This window comes from Aphelocoma coerulescens, chromosome 1A, assembly GCF_041296385.1.
Source record: "Aphelocoma coerulescens isolate FSJ_1873_10779 chromosome 1A, UR_Acoe_1.0, whole genome shotgun sequence".
NCBI classification, from domain to species: Eukaryota; Metazoa; Chordata; class Aves; order Passeriformes; family Corvidae; genus Aphelocoma; species Aphelocoma coerulescens.
The window spans coordinates 14,058,301-14,076,501 of record NC_091014.1 but is presented as its reverse complement, the minus strand read 5'-3'; the positions used below and the strand labels follow the sequence as shown (position 1 = coordinate 14,076,501).

General features: G+C 44.3%; 1 protein-coding gene across 1 annotated transcript in view; it reads right to left on the bottom strand.

Moving 5' to 3' along the window:
• Nucleotides 1–17,398, bottom strand: part of LHFPL3 (LHFPL tetraspan subfamily member 3) — a 242,074-nt gene extending 224,676 nt beyond the window's left edge. Inside the window, exon 1 of the mRNA XM_068994510.1 lies at nt 16,930–17,398. Coding sequence (XP_068850611.1) covers nt 16,930–17,398 — 469 coding nt within the window. The remainder of the gene's footprint in view (nt 1–16,929) is intronic.
• Nucleotides 17,399–18,201: the final 803 nt, after the last annotated feature.

Here is an 18,201-nt window from a genome sequence, read left to right as displayed (position 1 = left end):
ATACATTTTACAACAGATGAATATTTGGTACACTAGCCATGAGCTAATGAATTCATTTCACTCATGCTAACTTAAGACTGTTACTAAGCTCTGCAGTAGTAAAACATGTATGAACTCCCACCTTACTGTCTCTCTCTGCATGCTAACATGGCTCCATGCTAGCAGAATGTTATGTACCAAATGACCATACAGCCATTCCTCTATAGAAGCCTTAACTAAGTCTAATATAAGAATTAATAGCTCCTCTAATATTGAATGACAGAGACACAATGGGATTATTTTCAAGAGTAAGATTGCTCAGTACCAAGCCAGGACTGCTGAATGGTCCTTAGAAGTTAACTCCTAAATATTCTGGTAGAGATCTTCTACCCTACTATTTATTGTAATGCATGTATTTGTATAAATAATGTAAAAGTGCATACAGGAAATATTTTATTGACATCCATAACTTCAGATGGGGGGGTCTTTTTTCCAGATTTAAATTAAGACAAGCATTTAAAACATGCTTCCAGTCCATCAAAGCATGTGCTTATAAATCCTTTGCTCAGCTGATGTATTCTGTTGAAACAATCAGCTTTTCACTGACAGTGACAGATTCTAGACCAGCACAATACCATAATGTACTCTAGAAGAGCTTGAGAATTCACAATTAAATACATTATTTTACAGAGCAAAAGAATGAGCATTCATTTACAATGACTTTCCTTGCTCCTATTTTCAATTGGCTAAATCCACATATAAATTAATGACCTATCACAATGTCTGTTGAGGATACAGCATCAAAACCAAAGGCATTGCAGAACTTACATAAAAAATACTAATGCAATTTCATTTTAGACCATTCAAATTTTTCAGAAATTCATATTAGGTGCACATTAATCCCTGCATTTGTTCCTCTTGCCAGGCATCACTGAAGCTCAGCAGAACTGAGGTATTTACTTAAATGATTAGAATCTGACTTTTAGTACTATGATAAATGGAAGCAATAAATAACAACAGCTTTCTCTAGCAATTGCCAATACATATTTTGCAGCTATTCATACACCATCCACTAATCTCCTTTAGCATCAGGTAATTCAGATTCCTTTATCATTTTCTGATACCTGTATTTATGACACTGTGGCTTTATTTTAATCCCAGGCAAAAGCATATTAAGAAGGAACTGTGATTGACAGAATATTGCTAATCAGAAACAATCCTCCCTAAACACAACTTCGTAAATTCAAGCCACAAGCATAACCACAGAGGGCGGGATTCAGCTCCACACTGTGAAACCTAAGTGAAAGTGTTTTACAGGCAAGTTGAGAGTAGAACCAGGGTTTGATTCACTTTGCCAGCATGCTGGTGCCTAATGATCATTTGAGCTGTTCTACTGCTTGTGAGACATCTGTGTGTAGATGACAGAGAACCTATAGAAGACCTGTGTCCTGCTGAAGAAGCAGTCAAAGGTCAGACAGGATCCCCCAGGCATTTTAAGCCCAGACAACTGGATGTAGGCAACTGCTTGATGGCTTGGCTACCACAGACTGACATCATATCCTAAGAGCCTGAACACTCCTGGATGTACTGCAGAAACACTTGACTGGCCCTGCCATAGCCAGGTTAGGTCTGCCAATGCCAATGGTCCTTTCACCCTACTGCAGTCTGACAGGCTGAGCCAGATATGTAGTCAGGTATTTCATTCTCTGGCACATCCCTGCTCTTGAATCTATGCTTACCCATCACCTGATGAAGTGTGAAGTAAAATGGAGCTGTCTATAGAAGTGTGCTTTGCATTTGGTTCAGACTTGATGGGAAAAAGCAGCCCCAGGGAATAAAAGAAACTACATCTCTTGCGAAGAAACAAAAATGCAGTAACAATTTCACAGACAACCTCACTTTTGCCTCGGCACAATTCCTCCAATGTACCATACAGCTGAAATTAAATGAAATGCTGTCTTATATGTTTAACACTCCGTTATTAAATATATCATCTTAGGTTCAAACATAAACTCGCTGAATTCAGTAGGACTAATTTTAAACCCAGACCCTTGTATCTGCAGATCTGTCTGTCTAAGGGTGCAAAATCCTGAACAGCCACTTGTAAGCATCCATACTGCATGCAAGAGCTTTCATAGACATGTACACAATCAACAGTGTTTCACTGGAAGCTCAGGGTGTGCCTTAAATACAGTTATTTGATGCACTGAACACTTGTTTGGCCTGTTGACAAAGTGCTCCCTCCTCTCTGTCCCTCCCTGAAACTGCCACAGGAGACAGGAAAAGAGGCAGCAAGGACAGAACAGGGAACTCTGCATCGCCCTGCTCCCATCCTGTGTGAGCAAGGACCACTTGATGAGCCCCTTCTTTCTTCAGCACCCAACACACTTGACACCAACCTGTTCACACAAAACATGACATCTGCAGTTCATATCAACAAGATGAAAAGATTTGATGAGTCTCTTAACTATTTAGTAAGGTAGTTTACGTAGCAGCATGACACCACAAAATAATTAGGTGCTTGGGAAGCTAACAAGGGACAACTTCTCCAGGAAACATCCTTAGCAAAACTACATCTCAGATTAGTCACAGTACTGATGATTTGTAAAATGATTTTCCTGAAACCTTGATATTTCAGAATATTTGAAAGATTTCTTTTTTGATTGCTTTCACTTTTAAACACCAGCACCTAGCTAACATAAATGATATTTTCTTAAGGAAATTTACTATCCAGGTTGTATGAAAATGTTGAAGGCAAAGAGAAAATACAAAGCACACTCCTAAACTGCTTTTATTGCCAATGTTTTACAGTTTTGCTGGGAATTTACGGAAAACCTTTGCCTGTTTGATCAGAATGCCAGGCAGGAATGAGCCTCACTTAACAGATCTACAGATCTTGGTCACCGTCTATTTTTAATGCTAGAAGTCACTGAGTGTTGGGGTTTTAGGAGTTCTCCTTCTGTTTTTTTTTCTTTTAAAGAATTTTCCCCATACATGTGGCCGGGAGGGACAAATCACTGGATGCTTAAGAAAAACAGAAGACCTGGCCACAGAGGGAGGGGTCCAACTGACTATTCTCTTTCACCTGCGTTTGTGGGCTGTTAGTTCCCGGTGTTTGGATGGAGAGAGAGGCTGGAAGGAATTCGTCAGCGCTGCAGACTTCTGCTTTTTCAGCTGCCTTCCTTCCTTCTACCGGAGAAACACCGGGATTCCCAAGCCTGCCTTTCCCTGCCTCGCCAGGAGCTGGGCCGTGGCCACCCTGCCCCGCCATTGCTTCAAGCCTTCGCTACTCTGTAGCCCCGCACACCCTGCCTGCTGAGACCTCCAGGGGTTCCCACTGCAGCTCCAGAGTTTGATACATCTCGTCTGCCACCCGGGATTTGTGCTCGTCCCTGCCATTCCAGCCTGCTGTTCCAGCCTGCCATTCCAGCCTGCCGTTCCAGCCTGCCGTTCCAGCCTGCTGTTCCCGAGGGTCCGGCCGGACACCGGGATCGGCTGCCCAGGGGTTTGTGAAGCCTTTGTCCCATCCCTTCCCGGGATCCCAGGGCACCGGTGCCGCGTGCTCCCCGAGCTCGCTCCGGAGCGCCCCCTGCAGCCGCGGGGGAACCATCGCACCTGCCCTGCTCACCGGGAGCCGCCAGCGCCCCTGCCGGCTGCGAGCGGAACTGCACCTGAGGGGAAAGGGCCTGACAGTCGAGAAGGCTGGGACTGGGTTTGTGGTTCTGTTCATTGTTACTGCCATAGATATTGCTGTTTGTTTGACTGGTTATACATATATATATGTATTAGTAAATAACTGTTATTCCTATTCCTCATATCTTTGCTTGAAAGCCACTTAATTTCAAAATTATAATAATTCGGAGGGAAGGGGGTTGCATTTTTTTTTCATTTCAAGGGAGACTCCTGCCTTCCTTGGAAGACACCTGTCTTTCAGACCAAGACACTGAGATAGGAGTGATCCTGTTTAAAAAACAGAACAAATGGGAGTAGAATAGAAAAGAGCATTCACCCAGATAAATTTGTTTTCAGAAATGAGAAAGAGAGGAACAAGGCAGGCTGTTACAAGCACCGCATTCTGTAATCCCTTTCAGATAGTCACCTGTTTCTAATACACAGCTCAGTATTTTACCAAATCTCCTTCCTTCAGAAAGTTGCTGTAGAACCTTCCTGCTCTGATACTTAGAAACCATCTTGTAATTTTCAGCCAGATAAAATCCATTTGTTCTTGTACCACTGTTAGCCATGAGTTTAAAATCATTAGTTATGACTCTACAGTCCATGGATTCCAGAGGGTTCATAAACTACTTCTGAGATTTTTTAAGTGTCGTGAAGCAAAGTAGGCCAACAGGCTGTAATTTGTTCCAACAATGCTACATGACATGTAGTGCCACCTTTGGAAAAAGTTTAGGAAACCAAATCTAGTCAAAGAAAAAATCAGTAGCTCAAACAGTTCTTTTATTTTCCTCATTTTGAGCCCTTCCATGTATTTTTAGTCAGCAGTCACAGACACCTTATCAACCTTCCTCTTTCCACATTAAACTAACCAAGCTTTCCTAGTTTTCTTCTCCCAGAGATGTCACCACTCACTGGTTTTCCTTTTTGCAGCTACTGTCATCTCAGTCAGAACTGGACGTCAGTGTCCAGAATCCCACATGAAATATCACAGTGCATCCTTAATTATGTCAGCATTGCCCTGAATCAGCTGGAAATATTTCACGAAGTATTTGCCAGGAACCATGTATGTCCTCTTCAGAGCAAGCATCACATTGCCATTCCACTGCCATCCTTTGGTGAACAGGCCCTCTCTTCACTCACAGAATCATGGAGTGGGTAATGCTGGGAGGCACCACTGAAGGTCCATCTAGTCCAACCTCTCTACTGCAGCAGGGTCCCCTAGAGCCAGTTACTCAGGATTGTGACCCGATGGCTTTTGAGTATCTCCACTGTTACCCGCCCTGAGCTGCACGGCCTTTCCCTGTGCCAGCACTGTCCCCTTGCTCCTCAAGGCTGACAAACAGCCAAGTGTCACCTCGGAAGTGACTGCTGGTGGGCCACACTGGCATGGTGCTGCCACACTAACGGAGGAATCTGATCAAATACAAATGCCTGACAGGAACTAAGCACAAGTGACTGTGGCTGGTAAGACATCTGCATGTTTGGAATGTTTTGGACTGTATTTTTCTAGTGTAATGACCATGCATTGCAATTTCAACCTTTTTATTTTAATGATAGTCTAATATAACTTCAGCAGTAATAGGAAGGCTAAATACTAAGACACAGCAACCAAGTAATAATGAACTTTCTTTAGAGAAACATAAAGCTACAAGGATGAGTAATTTTATTTTCATGGAAAGTCTAATACTTCTCTCATGAAATTAATCTTAAAATTTTGAATTAACTCTTTGTGAAATTATACTGAATGTCTCTTAAGTATATGCACTCAATGCATAACAGTTTTATAGTGTTCAAAGATGTATTAGCCAAGCTGAAGATACCTGTGGGAAATCTGATTTTGAAACACTCAGTCTGCATCAGAGAGAAGTCTCATTTATGATTTTTAGACTCATGGGTAACATTCTTCCACTGCCTCTAGGTGAAAACCCTTTTTTACTGTTTGTTCTGCATTTTTGATCACTTCTTCCTCTTGCCAAAAGTTATAAACATCTTTCTTTTTCAAGGTGACTACTAAGTCTAGTTTTAAAGGTAACTACATTTCATGTAAGTTTTTCAGCCAGAGATTACTTGTTGTCAATTTAAACAAAGCAAATCAGAAGTTTATGCAATGGCACTAAGTTGCAGTTATAAATTGATTCAAATTAAAATACTAAATCTCATGTGACCTTAATTTTCCTGCACAGATAATTCTTGAGCTCCTCATTTTGAGACTTGGCTACATATTGGTTATGTCTACATAGATAAATGAAGCAGTACTGGGGAGCATTCCCAGGCATTGAAAATCAACTGTCTATGCTACTAAATTGTTAGAATTGTCCCCCAGCATGTGTCACAGGAGTGGTTTTAGTCTGTTCCATCTAACAATCTTCCAAAATATTGCCAGGGCACAGTTTGCAAGATAGGACATGCCAGGAATGGTTCCCAACAGGCAGAATAATTCTAGTGACCCAGTTTTAGAAAGGTAAAAAATGTAGTAATATGAACAATGGCCAGTGTGCCAGCTGACTCTACAGCAGAGGGGGACTCTGGACGTGCTTAATTTGCAGCTACAGGCAAAGCAACCACATCTTTTGTTGGGCCCTGGCAAGCTAAGATGGCTCAGTGCAAAAATGTCTCTCCAAGAGGCACAGGATCATTTATGTTGGTGTTTCATGCTTGCAAGCTGTTACACCTGGGCAAAACAACCCTCTCCAAGGCTCTTGCCCCCATCAAGAAATTCCATGGAGCTGAGGAGCATTCACCTTCTGCAGCCACTGCAGAAACCTGTTATTCCACAGGAAGAGGCAAAAGGTCAAACGGGAGGAAGGGACATTGCTAAAATCTTCCCTGATCTTAAGGGACCTTGTCCTATTTTATTCACACTTCTGCTGCACACAAGGTTCACCATGACCAATAAGCTATAGTAGGTTGCAGAGGTTGGTTTAGCACAGCAGGACAAGGCACATCCTGGCCATGGTAATTGAATGAGATCACTCACCTTATTCAACCAACTTCTGCAAAGTAAGGCACATGACTTTTGACTTCTAGAAGTAAACAAAAGAACCTCCCAAGGTTTCACAAGTAGCGTGAAAGAAGAAGAACCTCTGAACTCAGAATATTTGTCTTTGACTTTGCAAGTACAGCATGTCTAGCCTTCTTCTCTATAAACTTTTCCTTTTGAAAGATAACCAGAAAAATAAAGTGGAATGTGTGACAACTCATCAACTGTTTGTAGTAATTTATTTCTAACCATTTATTCAGTAGCTTTCTCCTTCTGATGCACTCTCAATTACTTGATTGAATAATATTCTCTGAAATAGCACATGATGTGCTTGTGTCAAAGAGGCTCTCCACAGACGCCATCAGCTACCTTTTAAAATCAATGAAATTCATAAATTTGCATCTGGCTTCTCAAGGAGAAAATAAAGGAACCTTTTCCCCCGGTAAGTATGACCTTCTCATTCTAAGGCCAGCTTGTTTCAAGTCTTCTGCATCTCTGAATGCCAATGTGGATAATATCTTTCTTAGAATAGATAGATCTTGAAGTCTATTATATTTCCCTTTTTAAGGATTCTAGCCATAATTCTCTCTTAGTAATTGGGAGCTGCACACTGTTCCACACAGTAATGCGTATTCTAGCTATTCACTGTCATGCTGCTGCCACTGCATTTTTAACAATGCTGATAGCAACTGATGTTATCAAACTCTGCAGATTTTCCAGGCTATAGCCTTGTTCATGTCTTTTTTTTCATTTCACCATTTCTGAGCAAAAATGTTTTTTATTTTTTCCTTTGTGATGCCTCAGTATTGTGACCCTGCCATTCCTCACAGCCGGATCTTGTTAGTTTTCAAATATTGAGTCCACACCATCTGATCGTACCACAGATTTTCTCTTCTTATATGTTTGCTGTCTTTATGTTTGCAAGATCAAAGCGAATGCTGTTTATACCACAGTGCTAAAAAGGTTCACTTCTCAAAAGGTAAAATAACCTTCACGTTTGAAATCTAGCCTTCTTTTCTTCTATGCCTTTTTACTGCTGATAATATCCATATGTTTCCCTCTTCCTGGCTTCATTGTGGCATATAGCAATTTTCTTCATTAAACTTTTAGAAGGATTCCCTGAAAGAACTCAGCAGCAGCTGTACCCTATGCCAGCAATGTTCCTTCAGCTGCAAGAAAATAGAGCTGCACTGACACCAGCCACTTTCCAAAACCCCACTCGCATTTCTCTTTCCTAACCATATCCAAGTTCTCAGCTCCCCACATTTCAATAGGTGATATTCTCCTCTTTTAAACTCTCTCCCAGTTTCTTTCTCCCCTAGCACACATACTTTTTCCCAGTAAAATGGTATTCATCCTCAAATAGCCTGGATAACTTTATGAATTTCCTTTTATATCTTACTATTCTGTTATCTTACTGTTTTTCAAACAGTGGACCACAGCCCCCAGGATGTTCATAAAAAGCAATTGGGAGAGTTATAAGATGCTGAAATTTTTATTACACTCTAACCCAAAAGAAAATATCTCTTCCCCATTCCCAAAACACCTTTATCCTTCAAAAAACAAATTTTGCTACCAAATCTCAAATCACTCATACAAATAAAAGATATTCACTTCTTACATGATACATTTTAGACAGGTTACCTCTGGGATCAAGACCGATGTGGCTGTGTGATTTTGAGCCTGATGACCAATTTCAACCACATTTGACTGATGCTACAAGCCTCCAAGACACTAAACTCATTCAAGTTTTATGAAAAAGCTGGAAGCAGAAAGAATCCCAATTTCCCGCCAGTGAAAAGACAGGGATAGTTTATCCTTTAAAAAATCTAGATGGCAACTTGAGGACATCTTGAGGTTGATGGCAACCAACAGACAAATAGCCTTCTGCCAGGTATAGCACATGCTGTGCCTTTGTCAACTATATAGATGGGGAGCCTGTGAGGAGCTGGAGAGTTTAGCTGCTGAAGGCATGAGATCATGGGATGCAGGAGAGAACTTTTGGTACTGTGGGCACAGAGTATTTAGGGAAATAGAGAAAAGACATTGGGCATAGCATTTCTCCCTCATTTCCACTGTTCACACAACACACCTTTTACCTTCGTTTTTATAGACAAGCATTAAGTATACTAAAATGTTTATGTCAAAGTAATGAAACTGAAAAAGCTGCACAGCTCCATCACTCAGTTCACCCACAACTTCCCACTAAAACCTTCAGGTAATCCTTCCAACCTCCCCAGCTAACCTTCTGAATCATGTGGGGACACAAGCACTTCCCAACGGCAATACTCATCACAGCCAGTGTGACAGCAGCAGAGCACAGGCTACCATGGGCAATTCCCAGGCAAGGATGAGGAAGGCTCTAGGGATCTCTTTTAAAACCCAATGGGAAATTTTCCTCTGGAGCTTAACATACAGAACATCAGACTGGAAGCATGATTTCTCCTCTGGGAAAAAGAAGCACATGCACCAGGCCTGCTTGAATTAGATGTCCTCAAAGGCTTGATGAGACAGTCCATTTGTTGGCAAGGAGAGCACTGGGCTCTTTCCCTGCTCCCTGCCCGCCTGCACAGCTCCAGCACCCCGTTTCCCCAAAATGCAGAGGCAATACTCATCATACCATGGTCAGAGCCTTCGAGAACACTGATTTTTCATAATTTTCTTCCTGATGGTCCAACATCCACTACTGTTCAGAGACCATTAAATAACTTCAGTCACCTCACCCTGCAGGTGGCATGAGGGTGTTAATGCTCTTGTTAAAATCAGCATCAGTGATGAAACTCAAGCTCAAAAACCTGCTCAGTATTCCTGGACTTGTCTTCCTCTCCCTTTTGCCTCCCATGTGCCTCCCCACTTTACACATGGGGTACCTAGTGGCAACAAAAGCTGGAAGCACTGTTGGTTAAGGTCCTTTGCTTCTGGTGAGTTAGTAAAGACAATTAACAAATGAAAAATGAAACTTAAAAGGTTACAAATGTACATACCTCATGGCTAATGCAAATTTGTGTAACTTCAGCTTCCAAACACAGCATTTGTCAAGTTAAGGAGCACTGCATGACTTGAAATCTTCCCCTGTAGGTCCTCAGACGCCATCATCTGTCAATTTTTAATCTTCTTTTGAATAGCAAGAAAATTCATCCTTTTAGCTCTTCTCCTTTCATTTATTTAAATCAGTTCTGAGATCCTTTCTACTTTATACTTGAAAGGGCATCTTGAAAGATATTTGACCTAGACAGAACAGGCATGGAAACCACTATGGGTAAAGGCAGTCCCATTTTTTGAATACACATTTAGGGACAACACTGGACTTTTTCATTGCAGTGAGAGCTCACATACAGATGTCCATCTACCACAGTCTCTAATTTCTCTTCTAAATAACTGTTTTTCATAACACGTAATTTCATAATTTTCCCAGCAGTAGGACACCTCCTACATTTTTTGAAGCAGGAACTGAACCTGGCAAAGAGTAACAAGAAGCACTTCTACAGGTGTGTTAACCAGAAAAAAAGGTCAGAGAAGACGTACCCCCAGTGAGCAATGCTGGAAAACTGGTAACAATGGACAAGGAGAAAGCTGAGGTACTCAACAACTGTTTTTTGCCTCAGTCTTCAATGGCAACCGCTCTTCCTACACCTCTTGAGAGTGTGTATTGCAGGATGGGGGCTGGGAGAGCAAAATGCTTCCAACTGCAAGTACAGGTCAGGTTCATGACCGCTAGCCAGAACATATGTAAGTCTGTGGGAACTGATGAGATGCATCCCAGAGTCCTGAGGGAATTGGCTGGTGTAGTTGCCAAGCCACTCTCCCTGATACCTGAAAAGTCATAGGGCTCAGGTGAAAGTTCCAGGTGACTGGAAAATGGGAAACATTGTACCTATATTTAAAAAGGTAGAAAGGAGGACCCTGCGAACTACAGACCTGTCAGCCTCTGTGCCCGGAAAGATCATGGAACAGATCGTTCTAGAAGCTGTTCCAGGGAGCATGAAGGACAGGGAGGTGATTTTGGACAGCCAGCATGGCTTCACCAAGTGCTAGCCCTGCCTGGCCAACCCAGTGGACTTCTATGATGGGGTGACTACATTTGTGGACAAGGGAAAGGCTATGGATGTCACTTACCTGAACTTCTGTGAAGCCTTGACATGGTACCCACAACATCCTTCTCTGTAAATTGGGTTCTGTCCCTCTGCTCTGCTCTGGTGAGACCCCACCTGTGGTGCTGCACCCAGCTCTGGGGTCCCCAGCATGGGAAGGACATGAACCTTTTGGAGAGAGTCCAGAGAAGGGCCATGAAGTTGATTAGAGGGATGCAGCACCTCTCCTATGAGGAAAGGTGAAGGAAAAGCTCAGAGAACTGGGATTGTTCAGCCTGGAAGGCTTTGGGGTGACCTAATTGTGGACTTCCAGTGCCTAAAGGGAGCCTACAAGAAAGCTGGAGAGGATCTATTGACAAGGGAACATAGTGACAGGACAAGGGGGAATGGATTCAAACTGAAAATGAGAAGTAGGTTTAGATTAGATATTGGGAAGAAATATTTTACTGTGAAGGTGGTGAAACACTGAAACAGGTCGCCCAGAGAAGTTCTGGATGCCCCATCCCTGGGAGTGTTCAAGACCAGGCTGAATGGGGCTCTGAGCAAACTGATCTAGTGGAAGGTGTCCCTGCCCATGGCAGGGGGGTGGAACTGGATGATTTTTAAGGTCCCTTCCAACCCAGGCCATTCTATGGTTCTGTGATTCCACGATTCTGATTCTCAGTAGTCTTACACTGCATTTGGTGTATTAAAACAAAAGTTGTAGAAATAAGCCCATGTTTTTATGACATCCAAATCAGTCCCTGCAATTAGCTATCCTTACTGTAATTTATTAGACAAATAACTATCATTTATTAAACAAATAATTTTTGTGCCACCTGCAAAGTTCAGGAGCCATAAATGTAAATTACTCTCTCAACAAATTGTTAAGGATACTGAGGCTACAAACAAGATCCTTGTCTGACTCCACGAGACACCCTGTTCAAATACTGGTGCAAGGCTAGCTTTTTCCTAGCCTTCTAGAATTCACCCCTATACCAAGATCTGTCAAACAGCAGTAACAAAGGCTCCAAGACCATCAAGGTCAAGCCTTTTAAGATTCTTACATAAAAGTCACCTGGTCCTGCAGACTGATTTCAAGCATAAAGGCAAACAACACAGTTGCACTGAGGAATTTCTCCTTTTCATTTTGAAACAATTCCCTGTTTTAAACAAACTTTTAACTGTGGCATGTAACAACCTCTTCATTATGGCTGCTCTGGCTTCAAAGAACTGGCAGTTGAATCATAGGAAACCACTTTTAAAAAACAGTTTAAAACAAGTCCAGGGAAAACCTGGGGAACCACAGAAAGACCGACGCCTGCACCATGTAAATCAGTAAAACTATGAAAGCAACAGTGTATGCCAGCACGTGTACAAACAGGACATATTTGTGTGATGAAAGAAAGTAAGGTAGGGCCAATACAACTATTTGAAGTAATTTTTCACAAAACTACTAGAGTTCTCCAAAGAAGTAAAAAGTAATGTGTACCATGGAGTTTTCACTAACAATGTTTACTTGGATTTCCAAAAGACATTTGATGAATCTGTCATTCATAATTCTTAAAAAACCTAGACTCCCAGAGGATAAAAATAAATGCCCTTGCAAGGATAAATAATTGGAAACAGATGGTAGGACACTACAGTCAATTTTTCAAGTGGAGAGAGGTCAGTGGTGGAATCCTGCAGGGATCTGTGCTGGAACTTGGGAGCTACTTGCTTATTTATAAATGAGCTGGAAAACAGGATAAATGGTGAGGTTACAAAGTTAGCTGCTGATACTCACGCAGGGTAGCTACGATAAGGGTTGACTATGAAGAAAGACTTTACAATACTGAATGACTAGGCAATAAAAAGTCAAATTAAAGTCAATGTAGATAAATATGAAGTCATTTATTTAAGGGGGAAAAAACCTAACTACACAAAGTTATGTGTCCCAAGGTGATTATTACCACTTCAGAACAGAGATATCGGGATTATAATAGGCAGTTGTGTGAATCAGCCCACTGTTCACTAACAGGGAAAAATTGAGTATTACTAATTACTAGGAAAGGAATAAAGAACAAAGAGAGAATATTATTAAGTCACTGTATGAATGGCTGGTTTGTCTGTCTTGAATACTCTGTGTAGCTCTGGTCCCACAGACTCTGAAAAGATACAGCAGACTGGATGTGGCAATAGGCAGGGCAGCAGGGATGATCACAAGTTTGGTACAACCTAACAACTAAGGACTGACTAAGAAGCCAAAGACCTCATAACAGGTAACTGAGTGGATACAACAAAGGTGTAATCAGAGGCAGGACAGGGGATCTGTCTCCACGTTCCCTGTTCACAGCCTCTTCCAATGCATGAGCTGAGAGGATCAAATGAAATTGGCAGGCACAAGATTTAAAACATAAAAACCTCTGAATCTTCACACAACACACAGTATCAAGCTGTGGAACTCCTTGCTCTGGAGCACTGTAAATGCTAAAAGTTTGCACAGGTTCAAAAAGCGACCAAAGTCTCAAAAAGAAAAATCCAGCAAGAGCTTTTAAATGCCAAGATCCACCTGAGGAAGTCCCTGAGTACAAGTGCTGGAGAACTGAAAATACAAAGGGCAAGATGATGCTCTGATGCTTTTGTGGGCCCATGTTACAGACCACCATCAAAGATCACTGGACTGTGGTTTGCCAGAGCTTTTATGTTTTGTTCAATGGTTGACTTACTGTGGCCATGGGCTCAGGCATCTTTTGAAAAACCTATATATTGGCTTCATCCTACTTGTCCACGGGACACTTTTATGCCTTTCTTTTGTTTTCTTTATTTTTTTCTTTCTTATAACTTGAAACATCCTAGTAAAGGAAAAAAGTAATGACAAATATCTAATAGTGAAAAAAATCACAATGACAGAACTGTTTACTTAACCTATACAGGGATAGATCTCAAGACTTATCTTTATTTGTGAGGTTTCTTGCAAATTTTGGTGTAGAGTAATAAAGAACAATAGTACCTAATTCCTAATGATTTCAAGAGTTTGTATTCATGCAGCTGCTCAAATTAGCTAAGTGCATATGCAAGTGCTTGTACCTATGATTTTACAATTGCAGAAGAGGAGGTTAGGAGATGGAGAACGAGACTGCCAACACTGGCTCTCAAAGTATTAAGTGTACCCTGACAGCATTATGCACATGGAACAAAAAAAGCAGTCTAAGCCACAGCTAAATCATAAGGCCATCTAATCTATGTTATACTCATGTACACACAGGAAATACCTTTTTTCTCAGGATTTTCTTCTTTGTCATGACATAGACATGTCTAGTCATAGACATGATTAGACAGCAACAAGGACTGAAAGTGTATGTGTCCAAGATATTGTTTATCTTTTTCTTATTTAAAAAACACCTCTTCAAAACAAGAGCTATATCATGCTGACAATTTAAAATGACTCATGCAAGACAGACTGTGATCAAAATCTTTCTTATAAAGAAATCAGTTCCTAAGCTTTTATTTGCAATCCTAAATCAAGCATGATCCCAAGTCAGAAACCTGATTCTAACAAGATTTAAACTGCATCCATTTTAAGTATTATATGACCTAACCAAATGCTAACACTATGAAGGTACATAATAGCAAGCAAAATCAAAGCTATATTCACATGCTTCTTTATTTCACTACTTCAGATTCAATTTTGTTCCTGTACTACACAGAACTATATGCATATGTAGATGACATTACTGTATTGGTTTTTGTGAGATAAACATTTTAGGATTACTATTATTTATTACTTATACTCTCCAAACAGTAAACTAATAACAGAAGTAGGTCATAGAGCTCAGAGAAAAAATACCATTTTAACACTCCTGTCCTGCACATTTTACTTTAAGTTTTCCTTCTGTCCCACCACCTTTGTTTTCTTCTTCAAAGGATGCAACCTGAACCAATATGGACTTTTTGGTGGTTTTTTCTCCCTTGAGGAAACTTTTTTAAGTAATACAGAAATGAACAGTGAGGTAAATACTGAATTAAGGTAAAACATTCAGCAACCAATAAAGTCAGGTTCTTTCAACACCCAGCATTGCTGTAATTCTTCCAGGGCATTCGTGTACAAATTGGGAAAGACAGCAAACAACCACTTGGCTATGCATGTATTCCCTTATTAATTTTGGAGGGAAGCAGTCTGAGAAGTGATTCTTCTGCTGACATAAAGCTCCTTTTGTTGACTTTTCATGGCAACAGTGCATTTACCAGCTTCGGAGATGACAAAAATTCTGTGTTGCTTTGCCTGAAAACGTATCTCCAGTCACACCTGCACATAGACTCCTTGGGCTCCAGTAGACCAGTTGCATGTGGGGGTTTCTAAACATTATTATTCACCTGTACAGAAATGCAGTAAAGGAATCGGATTCATTTTATCTACCATGCACTAGCATCTCCTGGCATGAAGAAGTGCAACCATATAAATAGATGTTGGTGTTGGAAAGTGCAAGGGATTTGGCAATTGTGCTGTCCTACTGCATACTGGACATGAACAAAACATGCTGAAATGTATCAAAACTGAATATTCATGGCATCTTTTAGCAGCAGAGCCATAAGGAGAGGAGACAGCTGGAAGCAGAAGTCCTTAATGGAGCAGAGGAGACATCAGTGGTGCAAAAATGAAACTCTGCCCAGAGCCAAGTGACATGACTCTGTACAATTAACCAGACCGTATCAGAGTGCATGTTACTGAATGGACAGAGAAGCCACCAGCATCCAAGAGGGTTCCCAGAGCAGAGATAATGAACGTAAAACTAGACTTGCTGGAATTGGTGAAAAACCTACCAACCTCAAGCGCCTTCAGATCACTCCCCAAATGATACAGAAAAAAATTACCAGGACACTTCAGTGATGGAAACGGTATAAAAATGTATAATAGCACACAGAAAAACATCAGCAGTGAGAGAAATGGCTAAAGCTGTTTCGTACAAACCAGTGAATTCCACAAAGTCTCATGGACTAGGTGGCAAATTGAATAATGCTGAAGCTGTTCAGTAAAAAACTCAAAAGAATTTTTGCTTGGAAACTGAAACGAATGTAGGTCAATTAAGGGGACTGAAAAAGTGATTGTGAGCCCATTTTGGTGACATTTTGCTTTGTTTCCCTAACACTTTATTCGTGCTTATTTCAAAACTTCTCAGTTTCAGGGTTTTACCAGGAGGACATGTAACAGGTATGCTTCGATTTTAGCTCCTTTTTTCCCAAATGATTGAAGAACTAATATTTTCTGTCTTGCTAAAACTGCTTATATTACTATCTTAATTCTACAGACCACTGTTTTCTCCTTATCCTCCCAGCTGCACACAAATAACCAGCTCTCTGCTAACTCAGAGGGAAAGCTGTGCTGGAAATGCAGAAAGATATGTCTTGGTGTTCTCCCTCTTTCTTACCATACGCTTTCCCCAGGGAGACACTGGATGTGATGGGGAAAGTCAAATGAAGTCAGGAGATCTTCTGAGACAAAATCAGCAACTGAAATAAATTCTTTTTCTCTACACTCCTAACATACAGTGGAAAATAAACCTTGTGAACAAGTGAAACAGACCACAACCAAAACTCATGCATGCCACATCCAACGACCTCAGCTGCCCTTCCAGTTCGCTAGCAAAAAGACCTCGCCAACCCCTCCCACGGAGCCGAAGTGGGCTCTGCCTTGGCCAGATGGGACTGGGACGAAGCTTCAACAGGCGGACAGCTGCCTTCATCCACCGTCGCCTGCTCGAAGTGTCCCCACTGCCATTTTCTCCTGACCTTTACAACAGACCACGCGCTGGAGGACACCCGCCCGCTGCCGCCCGCCGCCGCCCGCCGTCCCTGGAGCTGCTGGATGCCCACGGGTCGGTTCACAGACCGAAACCAGGCAGTTCCCCCGGGCGGCTCTCGGAGGGGTGCGAGCAGCTGCGGCTGAGCCTGACTTGGCCCACGCCCAGGCAGGCGGCGGGGCGGCCCGGGACAGGCACCGGCACCGCTCTGCGACGCTGCCGATGTGTCGCGGCACCCCCAAGCATCCTCTCCCGGCCTGCCCCGGCGGGCCACCCCCGGCTCTCGCCACCCGTCCCCCGCCGCTCCCCGACTCCCTCCTGACCCGCGCCGGCGCCGCAAGTTTGTCCAGAGCCGCCCGTGCCCCTCGGGCCGGGCCGGGCTGTGCCGGGCAGGGCAGTGCAGCGCGGAGCCCCCCCCAGCACCGGGGCCGCTGCCTCCACTCACCCGAGGTCAGCTGCATCCAGGCACAGATCTTGTAGACAGTGGCTGTGTTGCAGAAGAAGAAGAGGATGAAGCAGACGATGCAGGCGATGATGAGCATCATCGAGAGCCCGATGAAGAAGGACGCAGCTTTGAAGGCTCCCGAGGGTAGGCTGGAGAAGTCCGTGAAGCTGCCCCGGCAGGTGAGTTCCCGGCTGAAGCCGTTGCCGATGCAGTAGTGGAAGAGCCCGAAGTAGCCCGCCTGCGGGGTGTCCACGCCGTCCCCGATCCAGTACGGCTGGATGAAGCACACCACGTTGACGATGGCAAAGCAGATGGTGAAGATGGCCCAGAGCACGCCGATGGCCCGCGAGTTCCTCACGTAGTTGGTGTGGTAGATCTTGGCCGCCTCCTGAGCTGGGAGCATCCCCGCTGCTACCGCTCCTGACGAGCCTGCTCCTGTAGCCGCCGTCCCTGCAGCCGCTCCGGGCATCCTCGCCGAGAAGATGCCCCCCTCCCCTTCCTCCTACTCCTCCTCCTCCTTCTCCTCCTCCCCGCTCGCTCCGCTAGACGCGACGCGCTCCGCCGCCGCCGCTGCGTGCGAGAGCCGGCTAGCCCCTCTGCCGGGCTTCAGCGGCTCCGCGCCAGCACCAGCAGCCGCGGCAGCGGCGGCAGCACCGACACCGCCCGCCGCCGCCTATCGGGGCGCAGCGCAGCGCCGCCGGCCCCGCGCACCGCCCGCCCCGCAGCCCGCCCTCCGCCGCCGGGCGCCACCCGCACACTGCCCGCCGCGGGCGTCCCGCCGCCCTGCGCAGCCACGGCGGGGGCACGGGTCAGGGCCGGCCCCGAGGGGAGGAGGTGGCGGCGGCAGGCGGGGGCGAGGGGGCCGCCGGCGCCCTTTCCCCGGGCGGGCAGGGCGAGCCCCGTGTGCGGCTCCCCTCAGCCCGCGGGCGCCTCTCCCGGCCGGGACAGCGGCTGCCGAGCGGACCCGCTCCCGCCGCTGCTCCTGCAGCGCGTCCTGGGAGGCATGTTCAGGCAGCGAGTTCTAAAGTTTAGAACGTGTGTGTGGTGTTCCCGTCCCCGCACAAAACATCGTCGCCTCTCCAGCCGGGGGCGGCACCTGCTGGGTCCCCTGCGGCGGGTGAGCGGCGGTGCCTGCCCTGGCGCGGGGGGAGCCGGAGACGCTTGTCTCCCGGCGGAAGGAAACCTCCTCGGGGCAAAGCCTGGAGCCCGGGGCAGGCAGGAATCCCCAGGTGCCGCTCGTCGCCTCGGGAGCGGGATGGCGGCCGCGGAGGA